The sequence below is a fragment of the Budorcas taxicolor genome, chromosome X, assembly GCF_023091745.1.
Source record: "Budorcas taxicolor isolate Tak-1 chromosome X, Takin1.1, whole genome shotgun sequence".
Lineage (NCBI taxonomy): Eukaryota > Metazoa > Chordata > Mammalia > Artiodactyla > Bovidae > Budorcas > Budorcas taxicolor.
In genome coordinates this window covers 74,096,656-74,119,226 of record NC_068935.1, presented here as the reverse complement: position 1 = coordinate 74,119,226, position 22,571 = coordinate 74,096,656, and the positions used below count along the sequence as shown (strand labels likewise).

The 22,571-nt window shown below is 36.9% G+C and overlaps 1 protein-coding gene across 1 annotated transcript in view; it reads right to left on the bottom strand.

Moving 5' to 3' along the window:
• Positions 1 to 14,616: 14,616 nt before the first annotated feature.
• The window catches only part of MAGT1 (magnesium transporter 1), a 46,701-nt gene continuing 38,746 nt past the window's right edge, over positions 14,617 to 22,571 (bottom strand). Inside the window, exons 8-10 of the mRNA XM_052663115.1 lie at positions 21,058 to 21,132; positions 16,001 to 16,091; positions 14,617 to 14,736 (exon numbers count right to left, since the gene is read on the bottom strand). Coding sequence (XP_052519075.1) covers positions 14,721 to 14,736; positions 16,001 to 16,091; positions 21,058 to 21,132 — 182 coding nt within the window. The 3' untranslated portion in view covers positions 14,617 to 14,720. The remainder of the gene's footprint in view (positions 14,737 to 16,000; positions 16,092 to 21,057; positions 21,133 to 22,571) is intronic.

Here is a 22,571-nt window from a genome sequence, read left to right as displayed (position 1 = left end):
ATTCATGTTGATATATGGCAATTATCCTCCAATTAAAAATAAATTAATTTTTAAAATAAAGTGAGTCTTCTACTCACAGACTTAGAAAAAGAACTTATGGTTGCAAGAAGGAAGGGATAATTATATACTTTGACAAGCTCATGTACACACTGCTATACTTAAAATGGATAACCAAAAAGGACTTATCATATAGCATGTGGAACTCTGTTCAGTGTTATGTGGCAGCCTGGATAGAAGAGGGGTTTGGGGGGAGAATGGATACATTTGTTGTAGGAAGGGGGCCCCTTCCAGGGCCCAAAAGCTTACTCAGAAATGAATTGTCCAAGGAGACACATGTGCTGACAAAGCAAGAGATTTTATTGGGGAAGGGCACCCAGGCAGAGAGCAGTAGGGTAAGGGATCCCAGGAGAACTGCTCTGGCAGTTCTGTGAGTCATGTGTGTGCCACATGGCTCACAGTCTTGGGTTTTATGGTGATGGGATTAGTTTCCAGGTTGTCTTTGGCCAATCACTCTCATTCAGAGGCCTTCCTGGTGGCCCACACATTGCTCAGCCAAGATGAACACCAGCGAGGATTCTGAGAGGTGGATGGACACGTGGTGTCACTTTTTGACCCTTCCTGAACTCTTCCAGTTGGTGGTGGCTTATTAGTTTCATGTTCCTTACCAGGACCTCCTGTCATAAAACAAGTCATGCACGTGGTAACTATGGTGCCCGGCCAGGGTGAACAGTTTCAGTCAGTGTACTTCACCTAACACATGTATATGTATGGCTGAGTCCCTTCGCTGTTCACCTGAAACTAACACATTTTTAATTTGCTATACACAAATACAAAATATTAATAAGTTTAAAGTTCAGAAAAATAAATAAATAGAGTCTCTTCTCACAGATATAGAGAACAAACTAGTGGTTACCAGTGGGGAGAAAGAAGCTGAAAGGGGCACTTCAAGGCTAGGGAATTAAGAGGTATAAGCTATTCTGTATAAAATAAGCTACAAGAATATATTTTACAACTTGGGGAATATAGCAAATATTTTACAATAACTATAAATAGAGTATAATCATTAACAGTTGTGAATCACTATATTCTACACACCTGTAATAGAGATGGGAATACCAGACGACCTTACCTGTCTTCTGAGGAAGCTGCATGCGGGTCAAGAAGCAACCATTAGAACCAGGCACGGAACAACTGACTAGTTCAAAATTGGGAAAGGAGTATGACAAGGCTGTATATTGTTACCCTGCTTATTTAACTTATATGCAGAGTACATCATTGGGAAATGCCAGGCTGAATGAATCACAAGCTAAAGTCAAGATTTCCAGGAGAAACATCAACAACCTCAGATATGCAAATAACACCACTAATGGCAGAAAGAGAAGAGGAACTAAAGATCCTCTTGATGAGGGTGAAAGAAGAGTGAAAAAGCTGGCTTGAAACTCAGCATTTGAAAAACAAAGATCATGGCATCCAGTCCCATCACTTCATGGAAAATGGATGGGGAAAAAGTGGAAGCAGTGATAGATTTTAATTTCTTAGGCTCCAAAATCACTGTGGACAGTGACTGCAGCCATGAAATTAAAAGACACTTGCTCCTTGGAGGGAAAGCTATGACAAACGTAGACAGAGTATTAAGAAACAGAGACATCATAGTGCCAGCAAAAGTTCATATAATCAAAGCTATGGTTTTTCCAGGACTCATGTACAGATGTACAGATGTGAGTTGGACCATAAAGAAGGCTGAGTGTTGAAGAATTGATGCTTTCAAATTGTGGTGCTGGAGAAGACTCTTGAGAGTCCCTTGGACAGCAAGGAGATCAAATCAGTCAATCCTAAAGGAAATCACCCTGAATATTCATTGGAAGGACTGATGCTGAAGCTGAGGCTCCAATACTTTGGCCACCTGATACAAAGAGCTGGCTTATTGGAAAAGACCCTGATGCTAGGAGGAATCAAAGACAAAAGGAGAAGGGGGTGGCAGAGGATGAGATGGTTAGATAACATCATCGACTCAATGGACATGAATTTGATCAAACTCCAGGAGACAGTGGAGGACAGAGGAGCCTGGTGTGCTACAGTCCACGGAGTAATAAACAGTCAGACATGACTTAAAGACTCAACAATAACAACAACATATAATGTTGTATAGCAACTATACCTCAATGAAGAAAAAAATGAGTCTCTTGTAGACAGCCTATATTTGGATAGTGGGCTTTGTTGTTGTTATTAAATTTATTTATTTTTGGCTGCGCTGGGTCTTCATTGCTGCTCATGGGCTTTCTCTAGTTGTGGTGAGTGAGGACTACTCTCTAGTTGTAGTGCTCAAGCTTCTCACTGCAACGGCTTCTCATTGCAGAGTGAGGGTTTTAAGGAACGTGGGCTTCAGTACCTGCAGAATGTGGGCTCTAAAGCATGGGCTGAGTAGTTGTGCCACACAGGCTTAGTTGCCCCACAGAATATACAATCTTTCCAGACCAGGAACTGAACTCTAAACCTAACCCTAACCTGAATTACTAGGCAGATACATAACTACTAGATCGCCAGGGAAGTCCTACATTTAAGCAATTAGTGATAAGGAAAAACTAACTTCTGCTATTTTGCTATTTGTTTTCTGTATGTCATATATACTCTTTTCTTCAGTTCCTCCATTACTTCTTAGTTTTGCATTTAATTGATTTTTTGGGGGAGTGCATCATTTTAATTCTTTGTCATTTCCTTTTCTTTATACTTCTACATTATTTTCATAGTGGTTGCCCTGGGAACTACAATAAATCTCTGAAATTTATACAATCCAGTGTAAATGAAAGTGAAAGAGATGCATTGGAGAAGGAAATGGCAACCCACTCCAGTGTTCTTGCCTGGAGAATCCCAGGGACCAGGGAGGCTGGTGGGCTGCCGTCTATGGGGTTGCACAGAGTCGGACACGACTGAAGCGACTTAGCAGCAGCAGCAGCAGTGTGAATGAATGCCAGCTTAACTTCAGTTCAGTTCAGTCGCTCAGTCGTGTCCGACTCTTTGCGACCCCATGAATCACAGCACGCCAGGCCTCCCTGTCCATTACCAACTCCCGGAGTTCACTGAGACTCACGTCCATTGTGTCAGTGATGCCATCCAGCCATCTCATCCTCTGTCGTCCTCTTCTCCTCCTGCCCCCAATCCCTCCCAGCATCAGAGTTTTTTCCAATGAGTCAACTCTTCGCATGAAGTGGCCAAGTACTGGAGTTTCAGCTTTAGCATCATTCCTTCCAAAGAACACCCAGGGCTGATCTCCTTCAGAATGGACTGGTTGGATCTCCTTGCAGTCCAAGGGACTTGCAAGAGTCTTCTCCAACACCACAGTTCAAAAGCATCAATTCTTCGGCGCTCAGCCTTCTTCACAGTCCAACTCTCACATCCGTACATGACCACAGGAAAAACCATAGCCTTGACTAGACGGAACTTAGTCGGCAAAGTAATGTCTCTGCTTTTGAATATACTATCTAGGTTGGTCATAACTTTTCTTCCAAGGAGTAAGCGTCTTTTAATTTCATGGCTGCAGTCACCATCTGCAGTGATTTTGGAGCCCAAAAAGTAAAGTCTGACACTGTTTCCACTGTTTCCCCATCTACTTCCCATGAAGTGATGGGACCGGATGCCATGATGTTTGTTTTCTGAATGTTGAGCTTTAAGCCAACTTTTTCACTCTCCACTTTCACTTTCATCAAGAGGCTTTTTAGTTCCTCTTCACTTTCTGCCATAAGAGTGAAGCTTAACTTCAACAGTATGTAAAACTGATCCCATACAGCTCCATTTTTCCCCTTTTATGTTGTTACCATCAAACTTACATCTTCAAACTTTGTGTTCATTAACTAATTTATTTTATGCACATTAACTAATTTTTGTTTTATGCACATTCTTTAAAATCATATAAGAAAATAGTTATTGACCAAGAATGCAATAATATTGGCTTTTATAATTACCTGTGTATCAGTGTCCTTTATTTCCTCAAATGGCTTTAATGTCTAGTATACTTTAATTTCAGCCTGAAGGCTTTAAGTCTTGTTGGACAAATCTACTGGAAATCAACTTTCTCAGCTTTTCTTTATCTGCCAGTGTCTTCATTTTTCCTTCATTTAATTATTTTTTGGGGGGCTGCACTTTGTGGCATGTGAGATCTTAGTTCTCAGACCAGAGACTAAACCCATGCACTCTGCAGTGGAAGCACTGAGTCATAACCACTTGGACTACCAGGGAAGTTCTTTCTTTCATTTTTAAAAGATTGTTAAGGGGGTACTTCCCTAGGGGTACAGAGCCTAAGAATCCGCCTTGCAATGCAGGGGAGGCAGGTTTGATCCCTGGTTGGGGAACTAAGATCCCACATGTTTGGAAGCAACTATGCCTGTGTGCTGTAACTACTGAAGCCCATGCAAGGCAACTAGAAAGTCCTTGTGCTGTAGTGAAAAATCCACATGATGTAATGATCTCTCCGGCCGCCACTGTGATCCAATGCTGCCAAATCAGTAAATCAGTCAATAAATAAATATTTCTAAAAAGATTATTATGCCAGATATAGAATATCTTTTTCTTTCAGCACTTTAAATATGTCATCTCACTGCTTTCTGACTTCCTTGGTTTGTAATGAGAAATTGGCTATTAATCTTTTTTTCTTTAAACTTTTTATTTTCTATAGATATAGCTGATTAACCATGTTCTGATAATTTTAGGTGAACAGAGAAGGGATTTGGCCTTATATACACATGTATCCATTTTCCCCCAAACTTCCCTGTCATCCAGGCTGCCACATAACATTGAGCAGAGTCCCATGTGCTATAAAGTAGGTCCTTGTTGGTTATCCATTTTAAAGATAGCAGTGTGTACACATCCATTCCAAACTCTCAAACTATCCCTTCCCCTCATATGTCCCACTGGTTACCATAAGTTCGTTCTCTAAGTCTGTGAGTCTCTTTCTGCTTTGTAAGTTCATTTGTATCATCTCTTTCTAGATTCCACATATAAAGGATGTCATATGATATTTCTCCTTCTCTGTCAGACTTACTTCAGTCAGTATGACAATCTCTAGGTATGTCCATCTATGTTGCTGCAAGTGGCATTATTTCATTCTTTCTAATGGCTGAGTAATATTCCATTGGGCTTCTCTGGTGGCTCAGTATAAGGAATCTGCCTGCCAATGCAGGAGACATGGGTCAGGATCTGGGTCAGGAAGATCCTGGGTCCTGGGTCAGGATCCTCGATCCTGGGTCAGGAAGATGCCCTGAAGGAGGAAATGGCAACCCACTCCAGTATTCTTGCCTGGGAAACCCCAGGGACAGAGGAGCCTGGCGGGCTACAAGATTCAGACATTACTTAGCAACTAAAACAACAATATTCCATTGTATATATGTATACCTTCTTTAGCATTCCTCTTTCAATGGACATTTAGGTTGCTTCTGTGTCTTGGCTATTGTAAACAGTGCTGCAGTGAATATTGGGGTGCATGTGTCCTTTAGGATCATGTTTTTCTCTGGATATATGCCCAGGAGTGGGATTGCAGGGTCATATGGTAGATCATAGTTTTTAAAGGAACTTGCATACTATTCTCCATAGTGGCTGTACCAATTTACAATCCCACCAACAGTGTAGAAAGGTTCTCATCTATCCACGTCCTCTCCAGCATTTATTGTGAATTTTTTGCTGATAGCCATTCTCACTGGTGTGAGGTGATATCTCATTGTAGTTTTGATTTGCATTTCTCTAATAATAAGCGATGCTGAACATCTATTCATGTGAGAAATTGGCTATTAATCTTCTTGAGGATCTAAGTGAAAAATCACTTCTCCCTTGGTACTTTCAAGATTCTCTGTCTTTCTTGGTATGGATCTCTGTGTTTATTTTACTTAGTTTGATGAACTTCTTAGATGTGTAAATTCATGTCTTCCATCAAATTTTGGAAGGTTTTGGCCATCATTTCTTTTGTTCTGCCTTTTCTCTCTCTCGTGCTGTGACTCTCAATTATTTGCATAATTGATGTATTTGGTGTATTTGATGTTGTCCCTCAGGTCTCTTGGTTCTATCCATTTTCTTCATTCTTGTTTTTTAATTCTGTTTCTCTGACAGGATAATTGTAATTGAGTCATATTCATGTTCACTATTTATTTCTTCTGTCAGCATAAATGTGTTTTTGAAGCCCTCTAGTAAATTGTTTTTCATTAATGTATCTTTCAGACCAAGAATTTCTATTTTTTATCTTTTTTCCTCAAGAGGAATGTGTTCTACTTTTTCCAGCTTTATTGATATAATTGACAGATAATGTGTAAGTTTAAGGTGTACAAATCTGATTGATATACACATATATATTATGAAATACCACAATAAGGTTAACACATCCTCTACCTCACATAACTACCATTTTGCTGTTATTTCTATTTCTTTACTGATATTCTGTTTCATGAGACATTGTTTACCTTGTTTCCTTTAGTCTTTTGGACATGATTTGCTTTAGCTTTTTGAACATATTTTAGGTAGCTGATTTAAAATACTTTTCTTGTATGTCCATTGATTGTCTGGGCTTCTTCAGGTATAGTTTTTATTAATTTCCCTTTTTTCCCTGTGAATAGGCCATACTGTCTTATTCCTTCATCTATCTCATAATTTTTTATTGTTGAAAATTGCACATTTTGAGTATTATAATGTGATAACTCTTAAAATCAGATTCTTCTTTCCCATTGTGTTTCTGCACGTTGCAAGTTATAGGCTTTGCTTACTGAACTTCCTAAACTATTTTTGTAAAGACTGTATTCTTCATCATATGTGGACACTGAAATCTGTTTCACTAGCTTAGCAGTCACCTAATGATATGAGAGTGATTTCCTTAAACACGTGGAGGCAAAACAAAAAAATGTCTTTCAGTCTTTGTAGATCGGCCCTGTTTTGGTACAGTCCTGTAACACAGTCAGTCTGTTTACAACTCTGCCTTAGCTTTCACTTCCTGCTAGAACTGAGCATAAATATTAGAGGTGAAAGCTTATAAAACTATCAAGTCTATTCTGGGCATGCATCCTATTATGGGGATACAAAGCTTTTGTTTCCCAAAGTTAAGTCTCTCCTCAAGCTTTTGCTCCCACACTTTTGACGCATCTATTATGTACCAAAATAGCAATGTTTTGACCTAAGCAGCAGTGGCTTGTTCATTTGTCTTTTAATGTTTTTGAGGAACACGCTGTGTGAACAGCTGCTTTCCTGCCCTGAATGACTTCTGAGTTAGACAAAACTAAGGGAAGCCTCTGTGTTATTTGTTAGGGAATCCACAGACAGGTCAAAACAAACAATTTCTTGAGAACGAGGTCTGCTGTGCTTTCTTTGGAAGAGACATGCTAAGTCAGACATGACTTAGTGACTGAACAACAAAATGATACTATACTGATAAGAATAATTTGGCATTTTGGTACTTAAATCTCTCCCTTCCTCTACCTCCTAACCTCAAAAAAGTGATCAAACCCTTCTCTGTATCCATGATACAACACAGATTTTCCCTACTGGGATTACATTTGGTTATATGCTTGTTTCCACCACAAGACTGCAAACACCTTGAGAGTAAAGGTTTTTTCTTCTTTATTCAATCAGTGAAAATTTACCACGTGTACTCTGCATGTATTTTCTAAAAGGAACATACAAACATGAGTAAGACAACACCTCCATTCCCAAGGAACTTACAGTTTATGGGAAGGACAGGGCAATTACAAGATAGGATAACAGAGATGCACCAAAGAAAAAAAGAGCAGCATAAAACTCAAACTGGGAAGTCAGGAAAGCTTCCTGGAAATAATAGTTTTTGAGCTGTGTTTGGAATAGAGAAAACACTGCATTTATTTGAAGATCATAAAAAGAACTTCAGACCCAAACTTTTCTAGGTACAATTGCGGACCACAGAGCCACAGCCAGGCATATTAATAAATTGGAAGGTTCAGACCAAATGCATTATTTCTGAATCTGGAAGTTTTGGTGGAGTCAACATATCTTCGAGTTTTCTTTTTTTTTTTTCCCAGCTGAAAGTCATTGTTTAAGGAGCACTCATTGGAATATACTAATCACTGGTTCTTCAGGCAGAGTTTACCTGTATGTCCTTAAAAATGTCACCCAAAGAGTCTAAAGACCATATTTCAACATTTCTACCATGAGCCACATTCTGTTCAGCTGTACTCAATTTTCAGGACAATGATCAAATAAAAAGTGGTGTCAGTAAGGATATGTCAATATGACGTTGGCACCAAGGCATTAGCACATGTTTTCATTTTGAGTTGTAGTAAAATATACATATACTTTTTTACCATTTTTAAATGCACAGTTCAGTACTGTTAAGTTCATTCACACTGCTGTATGACCAACCTTCAGAATTCTTTTCATCTTGCAAAACTGAAACTCTTAATTATAAACAGCTCCCATTCCCCCTTCCCCAAGTCCCTACAATCTAGATATCAGGAAGCAATTAAGATAGACTCACTATGGTTCCCATTTTGTCAGGGAGTAATATGCATCCTGAATTGAAATTCAATCCACAGGGAATCTGCAACAAAATAGGAAACCTGTAGGCATTTCCTTGGAATAACCTTCAGGAAATCATTTCACCTCTCTAGGGCAGGTATTCTTTAGTAGTCAAAGGAAGGTAATGATTGAATGGTATCTAAGTTCCCCTTGGTTTTGATATTCTATAATATTAGCATACTATTACACATGTTCATCTCATTCTTGCTAAAAATTTAATAGAACCAACTGAAATCAAGATCTGATATTACCATAATCAAGTTTATTCTAAAATATTTCAGTGCATATTATTAAAGCTTTCAGATATAATGGCCCCCACAAGCACTTCACAGCATCTTCAGAAATCTGACTACAAACCATCCTACATTTCAACTGATTTAATTCAGCACCAGCTCTGATGATCACAAATGATACCCAGTGAGATTTAAATGCATCTTTAATATTTTACATCATGGAAGAGCAGTGCTAGAAGTAACAGTGAGTGAGGTGATTTAATCCAATGCACTCACATCAGAATAAAGAAATAGGTCTACAGGTTCACTGTTTTGCCTGTGGTCAGGGAGATTTAGTTCAAAGGACTAAAAGCTGTCTAAAAGCAAGATTTCTTTACTTCCTATCCAGTGTTTCTACTCCATGTTTCAAATGTATGCTGCCCAGTCTTATATAACCTGACTAGATCTGATATATAGAGTGCCTGTTAAACTATGGACAGAGGTTCATGATGCTGTACAGGAGACAGGGATCAAGACCTTCCCCATGGAAAAGAAATGTAAAAAAGCAAAATGGCTATCAAATAGCTGTGAAAAGAAGAGAAGAAAAAAGCAAACGAGAAAAGAAAAGATATAAGCATATGAATGCAGAGTTCAAAACAATAGCAAGGAGATAAGAAAGCCTTCCGCAGCGATCAATGCAAAGAAATAGAGGAAAACAACAGAATGGGAAAGACTAGAGAGCTCTTCAAGAATATTACAGACATCAAGGGAACATTTCATGCAAAGATGGGCTCAATAAAGGACAGAAATGGTATGGACCTAACAGAAGCAGAAGATATTAAGAAGAGCTGGCAAGAATACACAGAACTGTACAAAAAAGATCTTCATGACCAAGATAATCACGATGGTGTGATCACTCACCTAGAGCCAGACATCCTGGAATGTGAAGTCAAGTGGGCCTTAGGAAGCATCACTACAAACAAAGCTAGTGGAGATGATGGAATTCCAGTTGAGCTGTTTCAAATCCTGAAAGATGATGCTCTGAAAGTGCTGCACTTACTATGCCAGCAAATTTGGAAAACTCAGCAGTGGCCACAGGACTGGAAAAGGTCAGTTTTCATTCCAATCCCAAAGAAAGGCAATGCAAAAGAATGCTCAAACTACTGCACAATTGCACTCACCTCACATGCTAGTAAAGTAATGCTCAAAATTCACCAAGCCAGGCTTCAACAATACATGAACCGTGAACCTCTAGATGTTCAAGCTGGTTTTAGAAAAGGCAGAGGAACCAGAGATCAAATTGCCAACATCCGCTGGATCATGGAAAAGCAAGAGAGTTCCAGAAAAACATCTATTTCTGCTTTATTGACTATGCCAAAGCCTTTGATTGTGTGGATCACAATAAACTGTGGAAAATTCTAAAAGAGATGGGAATACCAGACCACCTGACCTTCCTCTTGAGAAACCTATATGCAGGTCAGGAAGCAACAGTTAGAACTGGACATGGAACAACACACTGGTTCCAAATAGGAAAAGGAGTATGTCAAGGCTGTATATTGTCACCCTGCTTATTAACTTATATGCAGAGTACATCATGAGAAACGCTGGGCTGGAGGAAGCACAAGCTGGAATCAGGATTGCAGAGAGAAATATCAATAACCTCAGATATGCAGATGACACCACCCTTATGGCAGAAAGTGAAGAGGAACTAAAAAGCCTCTTGATGAAAGTAAAAGAGGAGAGTGAAAAAGTTGGCTTAAAGCTCAACATTCAGAAAACTAAGATCATGGCATCCGGTCCCATCACTTCATGGGAAATAGATGGGGAAACAGTGGAAACAGTGTCAGACTTTATCTTTTTGGGCTCCAAAATCACTGCAGATGGTGACTGCAGCCATGAAATTAAGATGCTTACTCCTTGGAAGCAAAGTTATGAGTAACCTAGATAGCATATTCAAAAGCAGAGACATTACTTTGCTAACAAAGGTCCATCTAGACAAGGCTATGGTTTTTCCAGTGGTCATGTAGGAATGTGAGAGTTGGACTATAAAGAAGGCTGAGCGCCGAAGAATTGATGCTTTTGAACTGTGGTGTTGGAGAAGACTCTTGAGGGTCCCTTGGACTGCAAGGAGATCCAACCAGTTCATTCTAAAGGAAATCAGTCTTGGGTGTTATTTGGAAGGACTGATGCTAAAGCTGAAACTCCAAAACTTTGGCCACCTCATGCGAAGAGTTGACTCATTGGAAAAGACTCTGATGCTGGGAGGGACTGGGGGCAGAAAGAGAAGGGGACGACAGAGGATGAGATGGCTGGATGGCATCACTGACTCGATGGACAGGAGTTTAGGTAAACTCCGGGAGTTGGTGATGGACAGGGAGGCCTGGTGTGCTGCAATTCATGGGGTCGCAAGGAGTCGGACACGACTGACTGAACTGAACTGAACTGAATCTCTCTGGGTAAGTGTTTCAAATTAGTATCAAAAGGGAATTCAGTTCAGTGCAGTTTTAATTTCATGGCTGCAATCACCATCTGTAGTGATTTTGGAGCCCAGAAAAAAAAGTCAGCCACTGTTTCCCCATCTATTTGCCATGAAGTGATGGGACCAGATGCCATGATCTTAGTTTTCTGAATGTTGAGCTTTAAGCCAACTTTTCACTCTCCTCTTTCACATTCATCAAGAAGGTTTTAGTTATTCTTCACTTTCTGCCATAAGGGTGGTGTCATCTGCGTATCTGAGGTTATTGATATTTCTCTCTGCAATCCTGATTCCAGCTTGTGCTTCCTCCAGCCCAGCGTTTCTCATGATGTGCTCGGCATATAAGTTAAAGAAGCAGGGTGACAATATACACCCTTGATGTACTCCTTTTCCTATTTGGAACCAGTGTGTTGTTCCATGTCCAGTTCTAACTGTTGCTTCCTGACCTGCATATAGGTTTCTCAAGAGGAAGGTCAGGTGGTCTGGTATTCCCATCTCTTTTAGAATTTTCCACAGTTTATCGTGATCCACACTGTCAAAGGCTTTGGCATAGTCAATAAAGCAGAAATAGATGTTTTTCTGGAACTCTCTTGCTTTTTCCATGATCCAGCAGATGTTGGCAATTTGATCTCTGGTTCCTCTGCCTTTTCTAAAACAGCTTGAACATCTGGAAGTTCACAGTTCACGTATTGCTGAAGTCTGGCTTGGAGAATTTTGAGCATTACTTTACTAGCATGTGAGGTGAGTGCAATTGTGCAGTAGTTTGAGCATTCGTTCGCATTGCCTTTCTTTGGGATTGGAATGAAAACTGACCTTTTCCAGTGCTGTGGCCACTGCTGAGTTTTCCAAATTTGCTGACATATTGAGTGCAGCACTTTCACAGCATCATCTTTTAGGTTTTGAAATAGCTCAACTGGAATTCCATCATCTCCACTAGCTTTGTTCGTAGTGATGCTTGCTAAGGCCCACCTGACTTCACGTTCCAGGATGTCCGGCTCCAGGTGAGTGAGTGATTGCACCTTCATGATTATCTGTGTCCTGAAGATCTTTTTTATAGTTCCTCTGTGTATTCTTGCCACCTCTTCTTAATATCTTCTGCTTCTGTTAGGTCCATACCATTTCTATCTTTTATTGAGCCCATCTTTGCATGAATTGTTCCCTTGGTATCTCTAATTTTCTTGAAGAGATCTCTAGTCTTTCCCATTCTGTTATCTAGTCACAATATTTACTGACTAGGACAAAATGTAACAAACCATTGAAAACAGTTATTCATTTACATATCTTGATTGTTGTGACTAATCTAGAGGGTGATAGCATTAATAAAGGATAATGAATAGAATCCTGGAAGAACTTATTTAAATTGAGAAATGCCTAAGTAAATTAGCCTACCAAATTTACTGCCATTAGGATAATAGTAAATTTAATTATAATTTCAAAATGGAATATCCTAATATTATACTTCTAGTGTAGTGTTTTCAATTCACCCTTTAGATGTTAACCAAAAACTCAGAATTTAGATTGTAAAAGTTTATTGATATGATCAAAAAGCAAACAGCCAGACATTTGGTTATCTCAGCCACTACAATGTATAATTTTGAATAGTATTTTAAAATGCATAACAAATAATATTTAAATCAATACTAGCAAAGTAAATTTAAGAATCTACTTAAGGCACTTCAGATGAAATCTACTTTCAACATTTCCACAAAAGTAACACTATTCTAAGTATAGTGAATCTGCCCTCTACAGAGTTTAGCCAGAACACAAATTCTCTCCTTAAAGAAGAAGAATGTGCTCTTAAGAGAGACACAAAAAATACAAAGAACTGTCATTCTTCAATGCTCATTGCAAATTATCTGGAGCTATAGATTACATGGCAGTAATATTCCCCTGGTTAGTCTGTACAAATCAGGGCATATTCATACAAGTCTCATAAGAATCACAGCATAAATTTATTTGGCCTGAGACAAGTACAAAAACAGCAGATAAGGAATCTAGAATCAAGCAAGTTACAGTGGAGTAACAAAAATGGGCTCCAGTAGAGAGTAAATATCACCTCACCCACCAAATCTACTTAAAAAAAAAAAAAAAGCCCCACATAGAACATTTCTTCTTAGGCAACTATATTCATCTCTTCTTCAAACATCTATTATGTAAGGTTTCTAGACCATGAGGGGAAGTTATTAGATGGTAAATAGTAGCAGGCAGTCACAATATTATCTTAATGTAATACTTCTAAGATTTCTTAAAAATTTTTCACAATTGGAATTTGTATATTTCTATAATAGTGGCATTTCCGGATACTCTTTACAGCCATGGAGGAGATTATAGCTATATCTACTGATAACCATCAACTTTTATTCTTCACAGAAATTTGGTTAGCACATATGCTTATTTTCACTGACAGGGAAAAGATCAAATTCAAATAGAACTTCTTCAAATTATTACTTTGTTTCTCTACATAAAGTGAGAAGACAAAGGTTGAAATAATAGCAACAAAACAGAACAGTTTACAAGAAAAATTTACTTTCTATTCATAAGCAACAACTTAATGTTTCATCATTTTATTTTCCCAGTCTAAGGGAGTCCTTTTCCTAAATACAAGGGTTAATAAAATATATTGTCACTGTAATACGAAATTGATTTAACCAGATAAATCCATTTTTTTCTCTTAGGTACAAATGAAATAAGTGATCATCTCTGAGTTGCAGAAACATTTTGGTCCATTCTAAATTTACACTGATTTTAATACTAAGCTACATTTTTATTAGAGAGTGGCCCATCTTAAATAAATTAGGGAAACAGAATGAGCCTGAAATCATTCCAAAAACAGGCAGCTAACACCACACTCATGAAGAAATCATAATCTCGTATTTAGGAATACTTCTTAATGTCTACAGCTACCAAGAAACATAGTCTGCACAGAATTTCAGGAGGGAAGATGGAGGACTGGCTAGTGATCTTTTTCTAAAGTCTAGACGTGTACTCTGAAGAATGGTGTTCCATTTTCAGAAGACACATAGCATATATGATTTTTCTGCTCAAAAGGAAAGGTGTGTGAAGTATACACATCCATGTAACAATGGAAAAGCTAAGAATGGATTCCTGACGCTGTTATCAGTAACAGGCATATGCAAGAACACCTGGTCACCAGTCCCAACTACCTTTGGATAAGATTAAAAAACCACATGGCCAAAAGTTAAGCAACACAGTTTTGAACCTTGTTCTAATTAAAATGTAGTAGTTTTAAATTTTTTATAAAATTCCACTAAATTAAATGTTCCAGAGAGTTTACTGGGAAGGGAAGGTTAAGAGAAGAATTGTATCCAAATACTTCATGAAAATTGCTTGTTAAGGCACTATACATCTTCTTTGGTTAAATGATCAACTATTTTAATCACATGGAAAAAAAAGAGGTAATCCAAAATACATAAATTGCATTCTTCTTTTCACACACATATTTTTCATTTTTCAATTTCCATTACTCCAGTGTCTACGTATTTCTGGAATCCTTTTTAACTCATCAGAAAGCTGAAACAAAAATATATACCAGTCTATTAATACCTGAAAGAAAAACAGTCTTTACCTCTAATAAATATCTTGATTTTATCATATCAGATCAAAGAACATCTGGGTACATGTATAATAAACTTTGAGTACCAATAACAAAAAGTAAGAGACACTGAGGTGCTGAGGTAGTCTTAGGAGAAAAGGAAGTAGAAATAAACTCAAATTAAAATATCTCCTGAAGAGATACCAATTAATAACTGAATCAACCACAGAGATCAAATAAGTAATAGAAGTACCAGAAAGATTACCCTTGCATCCCAGTTAGTATTCTGTAGGGGATAAATTATTTTAAAATACATATAGACAGAAGAATAAAAGTATAGAGCTGGAGTATTATTAGTCAAGGATCAAAGTTCTAATAGGTTTAAATCTTCAGAATTAAACAAGTTTGCAAGAAATGCAAAAGGAGATTAATTTAAGTTGTTCAGTGATTAAACTACATTTAGAAATGTTACAATATAATGAACTGGCCAGGGAGTTATTCAAAATTATCTACTAAAAACTTCTGTTGAAAATACGAAAAATGAATTTGTGTCTCAAAAATATCACTTGATATACTTTATGTTAGTGTTCATGGTCCTTTATAAAACAGGGCAAAGTTGTATTAAAACAAGAATTGTAGTAAATGGCACTCAGATTATAAAACTAACTCATGATATTGCCTGTTGTGTACAGGTACATTTCTTTTGGCTATTAACAGAATAAAATCAAGAAGTTATAACTAGGAGAATAATTTCTTCTCTGAGCTTTAGAGATCACTAAGAATATTTCAAATCAATTAGACCTTCTTAAACACTCTTATTCTACAGTCTACAAATTGGATTCAATTCAAATGTTCTGTTTATTCTACCTAAACAGCCTGAAAAGTAGAGTGAAAAGTTTAGGAAAAAACATTAAAAAAATAATTTGTCCTCAAAAAGATGTAAAGTATGCAAATAGGGAACTGTGCGAGGGTATAAAATGTTCTAATCATTATGTGTTTGATAGATTTCTAGGTTAAATTAAGTGATGTCAGAATAGTCCTGAATGATTTTCCTGAGAAATCACATAGTTTTATTCACTATATCATAATTATTATAATTTCTATATGCAACATAACTCAATTAAAGCCTATCTCTATGTCAGAAGCTAGAGTAATCTGGAGGTAAAGTAAAAAAAATTATAAAGCACATCAACTCTAATCATTGAAAGCATAGGTAATCACTATACAAATGAAAAATAATACCTATATGGATATCCGTGATACTTAGATCTGAAAATAGAGAGCATCCAACTGAAGAATAATACAACAAGTCCAATACCAGCCACACACATTACTGCAGAAAAATAAAAGGAGAGTAAAATGAGCATGTTAAACATAGTAAAGAGTAAGAACATAAATTTTATGCTACACTACTAAGAGTAAAATGCAACGGCTATATCTACTGGTAAATCTAAACTACAACAAATTTCATTCCCATTTTTATATCTTCAGGAGTCTGCCTTCACCTTTAATTTGCTCTATTACACTATAATGGAGCAGACTCTTGGAGGGCACAAACAAAACCTTGTGTACACCAGGAGCCAGGAGAAAGCAGTGAGACCATAAGAGACTGAATCAGACTTGCCTGTGAGTGTCCAGGAGTCTCCAGTGGCAGCACAGTTGACAGTTTGGCCTCAAACAACAGTAAGGAAACACAGCCCCACCCATCAACAGAAAACTTGATTAAAGCTTTACTGGCCCCATCCATCAGAACAAGACCCAGTTTCCCCCACAGTCAGTCTCTCCCATCAGGAAGCTTTGGGAAGCCTCTTATCCTTATTCATCGGAGGACAGACAGAATGAAAACCACAATCCAGAAAACTAACCAAACTGATCACATGGACCACAGCCTTGTCTAACTCAATGAAACTATTAGCCATGCTGAGTAGGGCCAACCAAGATGGACAGGTCATGGTGGAGAGTTCTGACAAAATGTGGTCCACTGGAGAAGGAAATGACAAACCACTTCAGTATTCTTGCCTTGAGAACCCCACAGACAGTATGAAAAGACAAAAAGATTATGAACTCCCCAGGTTGGTAGGTGCCCAATATGCTACTGGAGAAGAGTGGAGGAATAACGCCAGAAACAATGAAGAGATAAAGCAAACACAACTCCAGTTGTGGATGTGACTGGTGATGGAAGTAAAGTCCAATGCTGTAAAGAACAATATTGCATAGAAACCTGGAATGTTAGGTCCATGAATCAAGGCAAATTGGAAGTGGATGATGCCACTTCCAACAGGAGATACCAAGAGTGAACAGTGACATTTTAGGAATAAATGAACTAAAATGGACCGGAAAGGGCAAATTTAATTCAGATGACCATTATATCTACTACTGTGGGTGCAAGAATCCCTTATAAGAAATGGAGTAGCTCTCATAGTCAACAAAAAAGTCTGAAATGCAGTACTTGCGTGCAATCTCAAAAATGAAAGAATGATCTCTGTTCATTTCCAAGGCAAACCATTCAGTATCATAGTAATCCAAGTCTATGCCCCAACCACTAGTGCTGAAGAAGCTGAAGTTGAACAGTTCTATGAGGATCTACAAGACCTTCTAGAACTAATACCAAAAAAGATGCCCTTTTCATCATAGGGGACTGGAATGCAAACGTAGGAAGTCAAGAAACACCTGGTGTAACAGGCAAGTTTGGCCTTGGAGTACAAAATGAATCAAGGCAAAGGCTAAAAGAGTTCTGCCAAGGGAACGCACTGGTCATAGCAAACACCCTCTTCCAACAACAGAAAAGAAAACTCTACACATGGACATCACCAGATGGTCAATAACAAAATCAGATTGACTATATTCTTTGCAGCCAAAGATGGAGCAGCTCTATAAAGTCAGCAAAAAGACTGGGGGCGGACTGTGGCTCAGATCATGAACTCCTTATTGCCAAATTCAGACTTAAACTGAAGAAAGTAGGGAAAACCACTAGACCATCCAGGTATGATGTAAGTCAAATCCCTTACAATTTATACAGTGGAAGTAAGAAATAGATTCAAGGGATAAGATCTGATAGACAGAGTGCCTGAAGAACTATGGACAGAGGTTCATGACATTGTACAGGAGGCAGTGATCAAGACCATCCCCAAGAAAAACAAATGTAAAAAGGCAAAATGGTTGTCTAAGGAGGCCCTTACAAATAGCTGAGAAAAGAAGAGAAGCTAAAGGAAAAGGAGAAAAGGAAAGATATACCCATCTGAATGCAGAGTTCCAAATAGCAAAGAGAGATTAAGAAAGCCTTCCTCAGCAATCAATGCAAAGAAATAGAGGAAACAGAATGGGAAAGACTAGAGATCTCTTCAAGAAAATTAGAGCTGCCAAGGGAACATTTCATGTAAAGATGGGCACAATAATGGACAGAAACCTTATGGACCTAACAGAAGCAGAAGATAATAAGAGGTGGCAAGAATACACAGAAGAACATCCAGTTCCATCACTTCATGGCAAACAGATGGGGAAACAATGGAAATAGTGACAGGCCTTTATTTTCTTGGGCTCTAGAATCACTGCAGATTGTGACTGCAGCCATGAAATTAAAAGACACTTGCTCCTTGAAGAAAAGTATGACCAACCTAGACAGCACATTAAAACACAGACATTACTTTGCCGACAAAGGTCCATCTAGTCAAAGGTATGATTTTCCCACTAGTCATGTATGGATGTGAGAGTTGGACTATAAAGAAAGCTGAGGGCCAAAGAATTGATGCTTCTGAACTGTGGTGTTGGAGGACTCTTGAGAGTCCCTTGGAATGCAAGATCCAACCAGTCAATCCTAAAGGAAATCAGTCATGAATATTCACTGGAAGGACTGAGGTGGAAGCTCCAATACTTTGCCCACGTGATGTGAAGAACTGACTCACTGGAAAAGACCCTGATGCTGGGAAAGATTGATGGCAGGAGGAGAAGGGGATGACAGAAGATGAGATGGCTGGACGGCATCACAGACTCAATGGACATGAATTTGAGCAAGTTCTGGGAGATGGTGATGGACAGGGAAGGCTGGTGTGCTGCAGTCCATGGAGTAGCAGAGGGTCGGACATGACTGAGCAACTGTACTGAACTGAACACTATAATATTTACATACTTGTGTAATTTAATTGTGTGAAATAATGAATTCCATTAAACATCACCACAGAATTCAGTGTTAGAAACAGTTTTACAACTAACAAGAAAATAACTCACTCTTTTAAAACAATTTGTTTTTTAATCAAAGGATAATTGCTTTAATATAACTCACTTTTTAAACTTCTTTTAAGTCCTTATTCTGTATGGCCTTATTGTATTATTGATAAATATTGACTTAAAGACATCTGGTAATATCATTCTGACAGCCTTAGTTGAAAGTACTTTATTCATCAACACTGCTTGTATGAGGAAATCCTTCAACACAGATTCCTTATTTGAATTATGAGGGGACAAAACCCCTGACTCCTAGCCCTAAATTCATAGCTCTCTCCATTAATCCCACATGCTCTGGTTCAGCATAGCAGTTACCAACCTTAGCCCTAGACGATGACCCTACAATGCTCAAGTATGATTCCCATAACATGAGGATTTTTAAATCCCTGGACTAAGACTGGCTAAGAAGCAGAGAGGTAGGTGTGGAAAAGCACAGAAGCTTCAGGGAAACATATTTATTGGACAATACTAAAGACAATTTTTAGTTTTGTTATACTTAGAGAATAATCCATTTTCCCTTTACAATTCTCACACAATATGATTAGGGGCCAAAAATTTATATCTTAAACAATTTTTTAATGAGTATTAACACATGCTCTTTGTAGAAGTCTTTTTTTCTTCCTAATCAAATGCACATATACATGTATATATAGCTTCACCCAGAATATATATTTGTATTCTAATTTTTTCACATATCTAAAAGTACTTAGGAAAGTTCTTGATACATAAGTGCTAAAGAAATATTTATTAGTAATATTTGTGATCATCTCATTAGATTAGAATCTTATAAATAGATCAAATTGTGACTAACTTAATATATGTCATCAAAATGTTTTACAACTTAAATTCATCCCAGCATTGCAGTAGTACCCAGATGGCCTTTCTCCAAAAATGAATACTGAAATAGGCATTTTTTCAAAAGTCATGAATTAAAGGATGTATATTGACTGGATAAAAAATTGCTACATTAGCTCTATTTTTCTAATATGTAAAACTTCATTTCAATGCAACAGAAAAATTATCTTCCAAATTTAAAATCCAATATCATCTTTTTTCCTAGAAGGAAAAAGTAGATCAATTTATTAACCTAGGTTAATTTTGATGACATTTAACTCTTTAACCATAAAATAAGAACTCAAACTGATTTCATGTTAAGTAAAGTACATTGTTAGCATTTTTTGTAACAAATATTAGCATATGAAAATTCTAATATATAAAAAGTCCATGCAAACCAATAGGAAAAGGAGTAACATTCTAATACATAAATGGCAAAAGACAAAAAGGTATTTTAGACAAAGGAAAACAAAACAGCTAATAAACATCTAAGAAAATATTCAACTACAGTAATAAACAAAGAAGTACAAAATAATATAACATCTCCCCTTTATCTGATAAGCAAATACACACTTACATACATATTTTAAATAAAGTTCTCTAATGTTGATAAAAAGTTACAGTGAAAACAAGCATTCTGAAATGTCACTGGTAGGAATCTAAACTATTAAACATTTGGGTAAAGAATTTGGCATCATCAGCTTAAAACATCAAGATAACTGAAAATACTCATACACAGGACCACACAGTCATACTACTTTAAGGAATTAATATGAAAAGAGGATAAAGTTTAATATATACCGTAATAGTCACTAAATAACTATTCATTATAATGAAAGGAAAAAACTAAATGTTTAATAAAACCAGAATGGTTAAATAAATAGCATAAACAATAAATTAAAAATTATGTATGGGAAAATATTAGTGAAATATTTTAACTCCAATTAAAAAAGGGGGTATAAGATTCAAAATATTATACATACAGTTGAAAAGATGTTTTTAGAAATGGAAGAAACTTATATTACAATGCTAAAATTATTAGCTTTTTAATGGTGGAATAATGGTAACTCTACCTCCAAATGTTTCATTCTCTTATTTCCTCCAACACTTTCTACAATGAGCACATATTACTTTTATAATAGTGAAGTAAAATAATATAACTAAGAGGAGAAGTGATTAAGAGGACATTGCTTTTTTCTGTATAAAGGCAGAACTGCTACATCTTGGCATATGATATGACTTACTCTTTCGCTTTCCAATATCCATGTCAGATGTAGCAGCTTCACATAAAAGCACCATCCCTAAGGTAACCCCACCATCTTAGAAAAATCATTTAAGGAAAAATTCAGAGAGAAATAACACAAACTTTAATATTCCTAGAGTAATATAGAATGAATAAATATATAAACCTTCAATTATAAAAATTATAACTAAGTAATTAAAAAAATTGTATTCGGGTAGAACTGATTTACAATGTTGTGGTAGTTTCAGGTATGCAGCAAAGTGAATCTGTTATACATATACCCACTCTTTTTCAGATTCTTTTTTCACATATAGGCCACTACAGGGCATTGAGTAGAGCTCTTTGTGCTATACAGTGAAAGTGAAAGTCCCTCAGTCACATCTGCTTCTTTGTGACCCCGTGGACTGTATAGTCCATGGAATTCTCCAGGCCAGAATATTGGAGTGGGTAGCCTTTCCCTTCTCCAGGCGATATTCCCAACCCAGAGATCAAACCCAGGTCTCCTTTTATTGCAGGCAGATTATTTACCAGCTGAGCCACCAGGAAAGCCCATACAGTGCTATACAGTAGGCCCCTATTATCTATTTTATATATAGTAGTGTGTATATGTCAATCTCAATCTTCCAATTTATCCTCCCCATAACCAAGTAATCATGTGCCTATATAGTATGACAATTATTTACTATGAAAATATAATAAAAAATTAAGGTTAGAAAATTACTTCATTTGTACCAATAAAAACTGATATTTTAAACAAATGTCCCAATATAACTTATAGATAAAACATGAATTTTCCTCTAAAATTGTACTTTGAAATAAACTTCTGAAACATTCTTCCAATTATTGAGTCAATTTTGTATACATTAAAATAAATTAAGTAGCCATTTTGAATATTTCAACTACTTGCCAAAAAAGAACACATTTGAAATGTACATGATTTAGAGAGAACATCAACTAACTTTTATTTGAAAAATAACTTAACAAATATTTTTTAGAATTTCAACAATTAACCTAAAAGCACAAATTACTACTAAACTACTTAAATTGTCCTATTTTAATAAAAAAAGAAAATCCTATGAGCCATGACTTCACTTTTAACTCACCTTAATATAGAAGCTACATAAATACAAAATAGATGTACTCTTGCAAATAGATAGTACATGGCTTGGTTGAACAGTAAAATAAGAAAAATCAAATTCTGAAACAAAATAGAATGTGTTCAAGTAGAAAAGAGAGATTTACCCTGCAGTTTGGTGAATACAAAGATTAATTTAAAATGCTCATTAATTATTCATATACACATGCACATTGTATGCTATCTCATGTAGGTAAAAATAAGCAGAAAGGGAAAAATAGGTATTCAGACAAGGCCTGAATTTATAATTGGCTCTAAATTTGTCTGTTCATCCTTTCATTTCCATTTTACACACTCTTCTTAATAGTCTCTTTTTAGGGATGATACTCATTCATGGTTTTGTTGCTTAGCTAATTTGTTTTTTTTCAGTTATCTTTTTT